The 14580-nt window shown below is 36.3% G+C and overlaps 2 protein-coding genes across 3 annotated transcripts; one reads left to right on the forward strand and one right to left on the reverse strand.

Moving 5' to 3' along the window:
* Window positions 1-4112: 4112 nt before the first annotated feature.
* Window positions 4113-8214, forward strand: LOC147866840 (glyceraldehyde-3-phosphate dehydrogenase, cytosolic-like). The gene is made up of 11 exons (XM_087317338.1): window positions 4113-4220; window positions 4804-4904; window positions 5175-5293; window positions 5740-5839; window positions 6104-6250; window positions 6642-6702; window positions 6920-7017; window positions 7161-7303; window positions 7632-7715; window positions 7836-7925; window positions 8019-8214. Exons 1-11 carry the CDS (start codon window positions 4172-4174, stop codon window positions 8065-8067), a joined length of 1041 nt encoding a protein of 346 aa, XP_087173464.1. The 5' UTR covers window positions 4113-4171; the 3' UTR covers window positions 8068-8214.
* Window positions 8215-10080: 1866 nt separating this feature from the next.
* Window positions 10081-14132, reverse strand: LOC147866841 (elongation factor). Of its 2 annotated transcripts, XM_087317340.1 has the most exons (7): window positions 14081-14132; window positions 13731-14036; window positions 11712-11817; window positions 11324-11532; window positions 10946-10973; window positions 10730-10838; window positions 10081-10352 (listed from the first exon to the last, which is right to left on the reverse strand). In XM_087317340.1, the coding sequence occupies exons 2-7, from the start codon at window positions 14025-14027 to the stop codon at window positions 10268-10270; spliced, it is 834 nt and encodes a 277-aa protein (XP_087173466.1). In that variant the 5' UTR covers window positions 14028-14036; window positions 14081-14132; the 3' UTR covers window positions 10081-10267. The 2 variants fall into 2 exon arrangements, with proteins under 2 accessions (XP_087173466.1, XP_087173465.1); XM_087317339.1 differs by lacking the exon at window positions 14081-14132 and having other exon boundaries at window positions 13731-14074.
* Between the last annotated feature and the right edge of the window lie 448 nt (window positions 14133-14580).

The following is a 14580-nucleotide window of genomic DNA, read 5'->3' on the forward strand; positions in this document are numbered from 1 at the left end:
TTTTCATGTTGGAGGGTTGTGTCATGAGAAGGAAAAAAACCTCAGATGTTACAGGAACTCTAGGGATGCATATATATATGCATTTTTATAAGCACATATGGAAGGGCTTCTGGAATCACTGAAGGTGATGTGAACCTTCTATGAAGTTATCATGTAGACATTGTTTCGGCAAGAACACAAGACGTATAGCCCTCATTAAAGGAATATCAGGTAAGTTCATTGTATATCTATTGTTTGTCTTGACTCATAGCTCTATGTTGATTTTATTTGGTTAGCTCTCTTTGTTTTCGAAGGGATTGTGAAAGCTATAACTTATAGAGATCTATAAGGCTTGACCGACTTTCTGAAGAGTTTATACATCCTGCCTTTTGAACATAAGCCTTCTTTTTAAGCCAAGAATATCAAAGGCTTACCTTACGACTGGATGGATGATGATGGCATGTCATCATTACATGCTATAATATCCTGTGTTGGAGCCTGCCTTCTTAAAGAAGCAACGAAATCTTCTTGGAACTCACAGTTGCTCCATTGTTCAGAGAGAAGCTCATCTTAGTTCAATAAACAGTAAGTTCCTTGTATTGCTATTCTTAGGCTGAAGTAAATAGTTACTAGTAGATTTTAGCTACTGCTGGGTTTTGGAAGCTACACACTTTCATTTGGTTACAACTTCCAACACGGTCAAATCTATATCAAAAGGGCCACCTTTTGGAGATTTATGGAAAGGTATTTAAAGCTGAAATCTAATTGAATGGGAATTATCTTTATATACACCTAGGGAGCACACACTCTCTCTCTTGTAGCATTTAGTTTAGTTTTGCTTTTTCCTTCATGTTGGATCTTTTGGATTCCTGATTGATGAATTTGACTACGATATGCATCAAGCTTTAGTATATAGCATTACCTTAAATGCATCCTACAATGGTGTCATGCTTTTAGTGCTCCTACAGGGAGTTTTGCGTGATGTGAAGTTGGTATTTAAGGTATCAACTATGATATTTGTTTGATGTGGATGCTTCATCATAAACAAGGATTTCTGTTGAATTTCTGGCCAATATAGGATCTTGTGTGATTTTAATGGCTTGATGAACAAAGGAAATGTTGATGGTGTAAGTAGATATATGTATTTGGTTTTTGTATCATTTGCAGGATCTCTCATGACAAATTCTTGTTCATGTTGAAAGGTCATGTGGGATTTTGGACTTGGTCACAAGTATTAATTTGTTATTCTAATTGTGAGGAAGGGTTTCTCTTAAATATACTTACGTCCATATAGGAGCATGGCAAGGTTGATGCAAATGGGGATTAACTAAAAGAAGGTTTAAAATATGGGGTATTTGACCTATGGCTGCCAAACTGCACTCACGAGTTTGTAATGATCGGAAGCCTTGTTTCTTAATACTTCGTTGTTAATCATTGGTTGTAATTTTCATTAATATTGGAAAACGCCACTCTTAGGTTGTACCATAGTTAATTGCCATTCACATTTTTACACTTTTATGAATGAGCAGTGTCTCCCTTGTATCCATTAAGTGTGAGCTGTGATTTTGTGAAGTTGGAAGGTTAACCTTGTCGAGGTTAAATTAACCTACAAGTGGACATGATTAAAAAGAAAAACGCATACATTCATAGGATTTTGCTTTTAATTTGGAAACCTTTCACCATGAATATGTTATGGTTATGTTTTAGCATGTGCTAGGTTTGGAAAACTTTTACCATTAAAGAAAACATTTACTCTTGTTCTTTTGAAAACAATGTTCCCCATTTCATGCCTCTGAGAAAATTCAGTATTTTGCAAACGGAAATTGTGAAGTATTGATTCCATGGAAGAATATTATAAAAGGATCCCAAGTGGTGAACCTTCTCTTGGAGTTTGCAATTCTATGACATGTTTTCTATGATATTTGGTGATAGCTGGTTTCTTCATATTTGAAGTGCATGCATTCATATGGCGAGCTTGCGTCAAATCCTTAAATACCTTACGTGCTTGTAGTAATAAAATTGAATTTTGGTTGTGACAATGGCTATTACACTATGGTGGGGGATGGGTTACTAACTAACTAGCATTGCAATATCATTTGATTATTTTTGGTTTTGTGTGCGTGTTATGAGACTAATTGGAATGAAGATATGGTGTTACTTATATGATGGAAGAGGGGGGATGGAAATCATGCATGTGTCCAAAATTTGGAGGTGACATGAAATTATGAAGTTTGATAGTATGTGGAGACTTTTTGTTAAAATGGATGTAGGATGATGGCGTGGCAACATGTTATATTTTATACATTGATAATGAGGTCTAACAAAAGCAACATATATGGAGGGCTTGGGTCAAGCATATGTGAAGGAGAGAGGAAGAGAGAGAGAGATCTCTTTGTGACTTTCCTACCAGTATTTGTGGTCCTTAAAAATGCATGAAAGCAACATTGTCAATGTAGACCTTATCCATGTGAGGATAATTGGGTAAACATTGGCATGTGGGTATGCAATGTAGTCTTAAATCGCCATGCACAAACATGACACATATCTACAAGGAGATAGGAGATCAGAGACTTAATCGCGATGTACAAACATGGCACATATCTACAAGGAGATCGGAGATCATAGACTTAATCGCCATGTACAAACATGACACATCTACGAGGAGATCGGAGATCATCGGTCTGATTCAAGGAACATTGATTGGGGATGCGTATATTGGTATTGATCGATGTCCCCCCGCACTCCTCTACGTGATACATCCCGTCATGGTTTGTATCTCCAGTTGGAGAATCTGAGTGACATGTAGGTTTCAGTGGCATATATGTATTGATTGTGGGCAATTCTTCGATTGGGGTTTCATAAACTTGTGCAAGAAACTTTCTGTCACAATCCATGCCAATTGTACCTAAAGGATGTGAGGCATTGCATTATAATAGTACACTAGGATCAGTAGTGTGTTGCCTCGGCAATGATATGATATGCATTCGGGCAGATCGATCCACAAAGGCCAAGTCTAGCCTATCGCTTCGTCCTTCCATTGATTTCATTCTCACTTCGCAAGTGATAAAAAGATATGGGGGTATCGCCATTCATTCGAATGTAGAATGGCTCGATTTGCTACATTATTATAGTAAAATGTATTCGTAATCGTGATCGGGTTTTTGTGATTTTCAGCATCTCTCTTGGATGGTACCAAGGGATGGGTCATCCATGAAGTACGAGGTATCTTTTGATTTGTGGGGCCCATGAATTATTCATAGTGGACATTTTGCTGAATATAGAAAGTCATGTGCTCATCGATGAGCTGTTACATTTAGCAACTAGCAGTGAATATCTCATCAACAAATTCCATATATAATTTTTACGTCTCCATTTAAACATTGAACACATAATATTGTTACATCTCCTAATTTCGTTCAGTTCAAGCTTCCATTAATTTTAAGATATTTTTATTCCATTTGATGGGTAATTGCTGAACCCCCCCCCCCCCCCCCCATGTATTTTGATTCAGGACTCTCTCCCACTCTGATTCAAATTATCAACTAGCTTGCATAATTCAAATATAATAAATGTTCCTTCTCTGATTGAAATTTAATTAGCTTATATAAGTCACATATTAATCATCAATTTTTGTGTTTTTTTTCCATCCCTAATTTGTTTCTTTTGGGTCTCCTGATTTTGATTAGCTAAAAATGGCAATCAAAGATTCTGATTATATTTCTTCTAATTTTTGAACATGTCTTTCTAATATTCACTAGAATTAATTTTGCTCAATTGTTTTTGTTTTCTTTTCTGATCTTACAGCATCTCTTTACATGGTCGTCACCTCCATTAGAATTGATAAATCGAAATGGGCCACATTTGCCCCCCTTTTTTTACATAATAATAATATATAAATAGCAAAAGAAGTACACCTTTTTTCTTTCAATTTTAACCCTAATTTCTTGTTTACATTTTTATGTATTTCTGTTATGAATTAGAGATAATGTTTGAGGCATCGATTGATTTATTTTGTTTTTTCATGTTTCTAATCGTTCTTACATATTGATGAAGATAAAACCTAATCCGTTCTCATTTTTACATAATTTTGTTTCTTTTTTTGACGATTAATTTGTTTTTTAAGTTCTACTGTGTTTTGCTGTTTTAAGGATTTCGTTCATAACTGTCTGATACAATCAATTCTGCTTTTTTGATGATTAATCTTTTAGGTTCCACTGGGAAAGTGAAGGTCGGAATAAATGGTAAGTATTTCTATTGGGCTAAATTTGGAGAAAAGAAAGTATTTCCTTGAGCTTAATCTGAATCAAATAAATAATTATGTATGATTAGTTGGGATCAAATTTATGGTCTTTAGATCAGTTGATTTTTAATCAAGCATCGCTCAGATTACTATAGCTCCATTGCCTTTTAGGGGAAAATTTTAATCTGCCTGATTTTCGATTGATGATATGGCTCATGAAATATCAATCAATTATGGGAAGATGGTATAAATACCAACAATTTGATCAATCATGCGAGATTTGATTTGATTGAACGCTTGATAGATTTTTGACCTGTGGCTTCCAAGTTCATAGATTAAATCAATGAATGCAATATGACCCCAAAGTAAGTTCTTGATGTTATATCAATCCGTGATCAAGGAAGATCTACTGTAAATCCATGATTTTTTTGAAGGATTTGACTTTTTAATGTAAACCGGCTGGTGATTGCATTAACGTCAGATGTGATAAACTGAGTTGCTAATTGGATTTGACTGACCTTCAACGTAATTAATTGGAAAGAAAATGGGAAGTGAGTACTGAATCTGATTATGTGATGTATTAGGGTTTGGAAGGATTGGGCGCTTGGTTGCACGTGTTATTCTCGAGAGGGATGACATGGAACTTGTTGCTGTGAACGATCCGTTCATCTCTACAGACTATATGGTAATTTTAATCATGCTCGTGGCGTTTAATCTCATTGATTAATCATTGAAGGATACTCCTTATTAGTGTTAAATTACTTTAGTATGGCTAATTACCTTACTAATTGGAACTCGGAAAGCCCGTATAATTCATTATTCACGATTGAATGAATTAAACATCTGTAACTCAATTCAATGATGAGTTGTTTAAAGATTTGATGAGAAGATCTTAGGATCGCAAGCTCAAAATCAATGGCGATGACAATGTTTCTACAAATCAAAATTTTTGCAGGTATACATGTGCAAGTATGACACGGTGCATGGCAGGCTCAAAACCGCGCATGTGGAGATGAAGGACCCCAAGACTCTCTCTTTCGGTGATGGACATAACATTGCAGTCTATTCATCGAGGTGTGAGATCCATCAAATCAAACAAAACACATTTCAGCAGATTCTGTTTAACGCTGCTAATTTTAACCCCATCAATTCGATCGTGTGTGAGATCTCCTGTAGATTCATAATAAAAGCCTTGATTAATGATATTGTTACTAGGGCTAATCTCGTTATAGATTGGTGGCTAAAACCTTGACATGATATCATAAGACTAGGAGGTTGATAATGATTCTCGAGAATCTAGCGATTAAATCGAAAGTTATTATCGTTGGTTATTAATCGATCGAGAGAAGGATAGTAAATGCAAATTTCTTGACCTAATTGAATTGCATACAAGTTGGGTAATTTTGTCTCTTAGAATTTGCATACAAAGTGGGTAATTTTGTCTTTTAGAGATCCGGCCGAGATACAGTTATTTTGTCTCCTTTGAATTTGCATACAAGTTGGGTAATTTTGTCTTTTAGAGATCCGGCCGAGATACCATGGGGTGAGACGGGAGCAGAGTATGTGGTGGAGTCCACAGGGGTTTTCACAGATAAGGAGAAAGCCGCAGCCCATCTGAAGGTATTCCTCGATTTGCTCCCCGCTAGTTCCGAAAATTGTATGGAAATATCGCGGCAGATGAAATCATCACATTATATATATATATATCATAAATGTATATATGTATGTATTAAATCAATTGTCTGAATATGCATGGACTCAATCAATCACAGCGAAATCATCACATTATATATATGTATGTATATATTAGATCATTTGTTTGAATATGGATGGATTAAATTTTGGGTGCTTTTGGTTGGGATCATGTGTGGCTGCACTCTATAGGGTGGAGCTAAGAAGGTGATCATCTCTGCTCCTAGCAAAGATGCACCCATGTTTGTGATGGGCGTGAATGAGCACGAGTACACATCAGACATCTCCATCGTGTCGAATGCGAGCTGTACCACGAATTGTCTCGCACCGCTTGCCAAGGTCTTCTCGGCCTAAAAAAATCTAATCTAATCTAATTCATTTACTCATTTTACCTAAATTGATGAACATTATTGGATTAGAAATCATTTCTCGACGGAAGAAATGCTTTTTGAATAGGAGATTCTATTTTCTAAACTGAAAATTTTGTGTTTTTATTTGACCCAAGGGCAAAAGTTATGATATAATTAGTAATGGTTGCAATAATATTCAATCAAATGAATCAAAAGCACAACAAAGGCTTGCACATCTCCTAGGGGTGCTTAAAATCAAGCAATAACATGTCAAAAGATAGCATAGTGTAATTAATCGCTAAATTGTGCAAGAGATTCGAGGCTCGAGGAAAGGACTTGTGATTATGTAGGTGATGGATTGTAATGTTGGCCTTTTTTAGGTTATTGATGATAATTTTGGCATTGTGGAAGGTTTGATGACTACTGTGCACTCGTTGACAGGTAAAAAATGGCTTGTTATTTCAATATTTTTCAAAGATTTTTAGCGTAGACTCGTCCAAACTAGAATTAGTTGAAGCAAATTTGTCTTGGATGCTCAAAATGGAAATTTGAAGAGTATTAAGATGTATATTGTCTTTTGTGCTATGGATCAACAATGGGTATTTTCTTTATAATTTGTGTTTTTGGTTTTCACTCGTATGTCGTTGAATGTCTGTAGCAACACAAAGGACGGTGGATGGACCTTCGGCAAAAGATTGGAGGGGTGGTAGAGCAGCTGGACATAACATCATCCCAAGCTCAACTGGGGCTGCTAAGGTCTTGTTGTAACTCGAAAAACAAATTTTAGTATCTTAATTGCAGTATGTTAAATGGATTTGGTTCTATAAATGAATATTTGTTGTACTTCTTTAACATGGGAGTTCAAATCCATTTACAATAAAACAATTTTATGATTCTAGGCCGTTGGCAAGGTTTTGCCTTCTCTCAATGGGAAACTCACTGGCATGGCGTTCCGAGTGCCCACTGTCGATGTCTCAGTAGTCGACCTCACTGTGAGGCTTGAGAAATCAACAACATACGATGTGATCAAATCAGTCATAAAGTGAGTACATACGTGCATGGCATCTAATTATTATTAGTTTGATTGTGATTCTTGGATATCTCGGCACCAAATGAATCTTTCATTGGTTTTTATTATGTGTGATGTCCACATGGTATTATTGATACTTACTAATAATATTGATAGTTATGAATGAACATTAAAATTCTTATTTTAAATGAAGGCTTTGTTTCAAATTACTTAGCTTTCTTGATTTTACAAGTAGATTTCATCATTGTTAGCTCATACTTGGCTCTTCGTTTGGATATACAATTATGTCATTGAATATTATCTTTTGTAAACCCTAAACATTGATTTTGATGAACATTAGGCGTGAAGCAGAGGGAAAACTTAAGGGCATCCTTGGGTACACGGAAGATGATCTAGTTTCATCAGATTTAATAGGGGATAGCAGGTATTTTTCAATCCTTACTATTACTTTCCCCAATTTGAACAAATGGAACCTTTGTTATATGGTTTTTTTATAGAGATGCTTAGCATGAACAATGTACAACATTGGTCTTGAATTGTATAGGTCGAGTATATTTGACGCAAAGGCAGGCATTGCGTTGAACGATCATTTCGTCAAGCTTGTTGCGTGGTATGATAACGAATGGGGTTATAGGTGGGTGTTAAATGCTCTTCTTTCCATTTCGTTAGACTCTTCGTTTCAAAGTAGATTTGGCATTATTTTGATTTTCCTCGTTTGGTTTTGAAGCAATCGAGTTGTCGACTTGATCAAACACATGGCTAGTGTTAAGGCATAAATTTCATCAAGGGCTTCCCAACAATAATAGGGATACATGTGAATAAGACGTAATAGTGGAAAGGCGATGGTATGGTTGTATGTGAAGGATCGAACCAAAGAAAAATGAGGGTGTAATTGTCATTGGGGTTATTTCTAACCTATGACAGAGTTCAAATAATAACTCTTTGGGTGTATAGTCATTGAGGGTCAACTATTGACTTTTGAGTTTTTGTCTACAAAAACCAAATAAAGAGACTGAATTGGTAATTGGTAAGTGTAATGTGAAGTTTGTTTTGAGATATTGTTGCAATGTTGTGGATGTGTTAAGAATGATCATTCTTGAGATATTGTGGCACTCATGCGGAGATAGGATTGTGAAGTTTAGATATTGTTGCAATGTTGTGGATGTGTTAGAATGATCATTCTTGAGATATTGTGGTACTCATGTGAAGATAGGATAGTTCTTGAATGCAGAAATTTTAGATTACATTAGATGTTATTATGCAAAATTTTAAGAGTTCTTAGAACATTCTTTGGAATTTAGAAGTGATTGTCCCCATATTGTTGAACAACAATTTTTAGAACAATGTTTTTATCGAACAAGGTTGACCAATTAGTCTATGAAGTGATTTTGGGATTTTCAATTGTGCGAACAATTTTTAACAATGTTTTCATCGAACAAGGTTGACCAATTGGTTTGTGAAGTGATTCTGGAATTTTCAATTGTGCTAAATGCTCTCCAGTTGTGATTCGGCAACTTTCCACAACGTAGATTCGTTAGCTTTTTAGGTTGTGTTGGATAATATTTACTTGTGATTAGGCGTAAATCTTCATATACAGTGAAGATCAAATGGGAATTTTCAATTGTGCTAAATACTCTCCAGTTGTGATTCGGCAACTTTCCACAACATAGATACGTACTTAGGTTGTCGAACAATATTTACTTTGGGATTAGGCGTAAATCTTCCTTCCTATACAGTGGAGATCAAGAATTGTAAATGCAAATGGTGGTGTAACATAATATATCTTAGGCATAAGTTATAACTATTAGGTATCGGTTTCAAAGTGGCTCTTTTTTTGCAACATTATTTAAAATCAATTTTGTTGTTTCAATTTCCCCAGGGTTGAATGGGACCGACAATTATTGAGGTTAGATATTATGTGGTTTAACGTAATAGTTTAAATATTAAACAATGATATATTTTGTGTTGATGACTGTGCGCTATTTTCATTGTAAGAAACTCAAATCTTCTCCAAACTCGAACTAGCATTATACAGTTTTGTGTTGATAGTTTGGCTATGTGCTAACATAACAATAGCAATATTTGGTCAAATATCTCTACCGCAATATGATCGTTGACCTATGCTCAAATATCTCTTCTTCTTAGGCTATGTAGAGGGCTAAACAAATAATAGTAACTCATAATTGATACACAACCAAACTGTTTGTACGTTACTTGCCCAATGGCCAACATTGGCAGTGGGATAGGATTTTGTAAACAAACCTACAAGTATTTGTACGAAGGGATTGAGAATTGGATTAACATCTCAATAATGTAACTATAGAGATGGCAACATGGGGGTGTGGAAAATGGTTTTTGCAAGAGGTTGATAACACAAAGAAAATTTGATGTGTTCTTTATTGTGCCACATGATATCCATTTTGGCGGCCATACTACCTTTTTTTTTAATTGCTTCCATGTCAAGAGCATGTGCATGTCGAATTTTCTAGGTCTTTGTATATATGAATGCGCATGGCTGCATCTTTGTTATAGAGGTTTTCAAATTGATAAATCTACTCTTTCTTATGATTCCCCGTATTTTGCCATAAATCTATAAATATATTTTGTTAGGGAAGAGACAAGGTTGAATCTTTCATCATATAAGTGAAAGGTGATAAGATGATACAATTGAATCCATCAGTATAAGTTGGTCCCAATCAGTACACAGGGTTTCAATACGCACCTTAAATAAATATTGATCAAAGAATCGATACCGAATCACATTTGAATTTGGAGAAAGACTTCTCACAAAAAATAGAGAAAATATATTACTTTCGAAATTTTCAGAAAATGGAAAATATTTACAATAGATCCATAATTTACATCTTACCTTCTGGGAGAGGATTATATTAACTTTTTATAGAGTCCTACAATAATGGCACCAGAGCCTTGTTTTTGTTACATAGAAATCTTTCATTCATTCAATTCAATTAATAATCAAAGGAGGAGCTTAATAGCTAGTTTGCCAGAGAATGCGAGTCCTTTCACAAAAGCCTTCATAATAAATGGATTCTTGTATAATCTGAAATGTCAAGAGTTAGAGATAAGATAAATATACAAAATGAAACAATCCCAAAGAGATAAAATAATAATAAGCATGAGAATTCATCACTGGTTAACACTAAATAAATGCATACAATACCCAACTTGTCGAAACTTTGTGTAAAGTAAAAAACTATGGATATAATTTATGATTTGCATCAGGCCATCCAGTATATGATTATGGGAAGATTTGATTCAATAGTTTTAGTGTTATAACATGAACAATTATAATTAGCAATCATTTGCAAGTCATAACCACACATTCACACTATTCTACAAAACAAACCTTAAGAATTCAATCATTTCTTCACTTTGTGTATGATATCAGATTTGAGAGTTAATGAACAGAATCATTACCCAACAAGTGCCGTTGTCCATGTTGCGCTCGTGTAAACGAACCTTCCAATGCTCCATAACCTCTGAATCTTCCCATTTCTTTCCAACTTTGTGAAAGATTTTGAAATCACTGCATAAAAAAACCCATCATTATACTTTAAATGCTAAGACTATAACCATTTAAACTTATCTGGACCCAATGAAAATTACACAAAAAAGGCCAGGTATAATTGTTACCTTGTTGTATCTCACATGGGGTCATTTTCTGCAAATATGGAAAAAGGAAGTATATATATCAGCAATGCTAGAGTCTAAAAATCAAGAAATATGCACTACTGACAGGCGAAAACCAAGATCTAGGTATTAAGCTACAGCTGCCCAAATCACTCATTAGGGTCGGGTGTTTAATTCCCCCATTCACCACAAATGACCCATTAAGAGAAACAAACCAAGAACTAAATATAGAAAATGAAGTGCATATAAATAAGGTATATATATATACTTATGTTAGAATTTTAAAGACTCCTATGTGCGTATAAATAAGCTTATATGCTAAAGTTAGCTTCTTTAAGAATCTTAAAAAGGTATGGAAAATATATAGAAGCAAATCCTCACCTGTGCACGTGGATTGGCAAGTATAAGTTTTGCAACAAACACTGCTACACCTTCTACTACATCATCCTGGCTTAGAAGCACATAATCATCATCATCATCATTCACGAGATTGTTTCTCTTTTTTTCTTTGTCCTTCAATAAATCATCTGGGACCAATAACCACGAATTCGGATCTTCAGAGTCATCATTCTCTTTAGCAAATAGACCTCCTGCAAGATATGATTAAAAAGGTATAGCTCCAAAATAAGCGAAGTAATCGGAGAGAACTCAAGTTTCAGGGTAAGCTTTCACGTTCATGCTTAATCCCCTCCCCGCAAACCCCCCGCCCTCCAAAAAAAACAAGGCTTCAACTGAGACCATAATGAAAGAGAATTATATTTCAACTGACCTTTCCTTGATAGGATCACTGATCCATCAATATCGTGTCGATGAAGCTCTTTCAGCTTTTCGACATAATCAGGTGAGTCCACCTTATCCTTGAGTTGCTTGTAAAGCTGCAAATCATTATATATGTGTTGTTAGATGTGGAATACAATGCTGTAGGGAATTAGGTCCTCACATCTATTACTCAAAGGCGATGCCGAATGGGATTCAAACCCATCCATGTCCAAATGAAAGACCAAAATTTCCTACCTAATCACTAGGGCATTCCGGTCATTGTGTGAACATAAATCCTTTTTTGTGATTGAGAAAGTTCGGCTCTTTGTGAAAGGATAACCAGAAAAACTTCTTCGTGTCATCGATAAAGGCACAAGGTTTTGATAGAACATCTTACTCTCAGGAATCTTGGCTTCCACTGCTCTTTTGCAGTAAATCAACCGTTTCCATGACAGCACCATGCACCATGCGCCCTTTCTAAAGCATTTTCTTCCATGCCTTGTGATAAACCATATCAAACCATGCCTTGTTGGCTCTAATGGTAGGAAACCTTATAATGCTGCCGTGGCAGTATGGCAATTGGTCACAAAACAAGTCCTGGTATCTTGCGCCACAATTCATAGTTACAATATTGATGTGACGGCACCATTAGTTACAAAAAAGACAAGGGATGATAGTTAAGGTTTCTGCAGCACCATGCTGGATCAACAGACTCAAATGTGGACACATCTCAAATAATCCGCCAAGTAGGGTTTCACCCCTGTGCGCAACCAATCATAGTTTTATCTTATTTCACCCAAACCACTTTTTTTCTGCCTCATGTGAGAGCATCTCTATTATTGCCTCTTAATATACAACCAAAGGTATCTATCTGCCTATGGTGAACCAGACCTTAACTGTCGATTCATTGTTACTTTCTCTAATGACAAATAGAGGAATAGTTTTATCTTATTTCACCCAAACCACTTTCTTTCGGCCTCATGTGAGAGCATCTCTATTATTGTCTCTTAATTTACAACCAAAGGTATCTATCTGCCTTTGGTGAACCAGACCTTAACTGTCGATTCATTGCTACTTTCACTAACAAATAGAGGAAGTCAATTGGGGTTTACCCAATGGTTCATAAGGTGTAGAAGTATGCATTGGAAAAGTATCTGCTTTGGTGAGCCAGGCCATAAGTGTGAAATTATGGTTACTTTCACAAACAAATAGAAGACGACAATTGGGGTTTACACAATGGTTTGTAGGGTATGCTGCTGACATGGAAATAAATAATTAGTTGCAGAAAAATGGGATTTCAATTTGTACCCAACCAATCATATAAAAGCTGCCAGTCATGACTCATATGTAAACATGGCCTTGGTTTTTTCTATCACTTTCAGACAAAGAGGGGTATGTTCTGTCAAATGGACCTTATTTATTAAGGGCTAGTTCACAGGAAAAACAAGACATGGAGCATCCATATGATGAAAACCTTAATCCGTGCACCATAAAACATCAAACCGATGAAACCCCTCATGGAATTTTGCAGGCATCAAAGCATATATCACGAGAAAGGACCCTGCCTATCTAGGACTAAGTTGGAAGAAGATACAATGCATAAGACATTCACATGATGGAAACCCTAATCCAAAGTATATGAATGATGAAAAACCTAATATTTAGGCATAAAGGTATGTCTTAGGATAAATTTTCAGAAAGTATAAAGGACAAGAAACATTCAAGTGATGAAAACACTATTCCAAATTTGTAAAAATGAAGGAATGATCCATCTGAATGATGAAAACCTTAATCCAATCTTCAGGCATATTTAGGGCTAAATCTGCAGAAATATATGTGACATAAAAATATCCAAATTGTCGAAACCCTAAGCCAAATTTGCATGGATAAAAGGCATATTAACATCAATCAGACAAGTTGAAACATCCAAATGATAGGACACCGTAATTCAAAATTTCCAAGAATCAAAGGCATATATAAAAAAAATAGAAAGTGAAGGAGATCAAGTATGCATATACGCAGCACTTACATCAGCGGGGCAATCAGAAGGAATCGTGGCCAATTTTGCTTCTCGGATAGATCTTCGGCATTCTGTCAGAGCAGCATCGAGACGGCGATTCTCGCATCTCTCTTCCGCAAGAAGCTTCTCGAGCATCAAGCAAGCTTCCATGGCGGCGACATCACGTGAAGAAGAAGAAGAAGAGTCGGAAGAAGGAGGAGAAGGATTGGAATGCTTTTTGTGCTTTTCAATGGCAGTCCAGGCGATATCAGCCACTTCAATGGCTGCCTCGACCACTTGAAGAGGATGAGAGTGAGATAAGGTCATGGCGGATCGGTCACATCGGGGAGGGGCTCTGGCGATGGTGGGAGGGAGAACAGATGTGGGCAATGACTTTTTCTAGAGAGAGAGAGAGAGAGAGAGAGAGAACGCAGAGAAAAACAGAGATGGGCGATGGCTTCTCTTGAAGAGAGAGAGAGAGAACAGAGAACAGAGAAAAGGTTATTATTGTAGATGCCCCTTGAGGCCTTTTGTCCGTGTTCACACACAAACAACATGTCCACCATGGCATTGACACACCGTTGGCTCTCGAGATGGTGCCGATGGATCGGCCTCGCCCGACCCAGATGTGGTGGATATGATGCAATTGTGCACATGAGCAAGTGGGTCTAGCCGAGCACTCGAGCATGTCCCACACAGGTGGGGAGTAGCGGGATCATCAATGTTTGGTTCAGTGATCTTTTTTTACGTAATGTCTCCCTCCATGCAAAAAATAGCCAGCCACATCTGTTTGAGATGGTTTGTCCATACGTGGGGTGGGGAGTACGCGGGATCATTACTGTTTGGTTCAATGATCTTTTTATAGGTTGGTTTTGTAATG

Source organism: Azolla caroliniana, unplaced genomic scaffold (assembly GCF_043228905.1).
Source record: "Azolla caroliniana isolate FFs.n. ecotype wild unplaced genomic scaffold, voAzoCaro1.0.p SCAF_3, whole genome shotgun sequence".
NCBI classification, from domain to species: Eukaryota; Viridiplantae; Streptophyta; class Polypodiopsida; order Salviniales; family Salviniaceae; genus Azolla; species Azolla caroliniana.

Excerpts from the sequence above, each read along its gene's own strand:
- LOC147866841 (XM_087317340.1), bottom strand. The coding sequence starts at position 14,027 with ATGACCTTATCTCACTCTCATCCTCTTCAAGTGGTCGAGGCAGCCATT. Across the intron at positions 11,818-13,730 it reads CTTCTGATTGCCCCGCTGAT|CTTTACAAGCAACTCAAGGA; the intron begins GTAAGTGCTGCG and ends AATGATTTGCAG. Across the intron at positions 11,533-11,711 it reads AGTGATCCTATCAAGGAAAG|GAGGTCTATTTGCTAAAGAG; the intron begins GTCAGTTGAAAT and ends CATATCTTGCAG.
- LOC147866840 (XM_087317338.1), top strand. The coding sequence starts at position 4,172 with ATGATTAATCTTTTAGGTTCCACTGGGAAAGTGAAGGTCGGAATAAAT. Across the intron at positions 4,221-4,803 it reads AGTGAAGGTCGGAATAAATG|GGTTTGGAAGGATTGGGCGC; the intron begins GTAAGTATTTCT and ends GTGATGTATTAG. Across the intron at positions 4,905-5,174 it reads TCATCTCTACAGACTATATG|GTATACATGTGCAAGTATGA; the intron begins GTAATTTTAATC and ends AAATTTTTGCAG.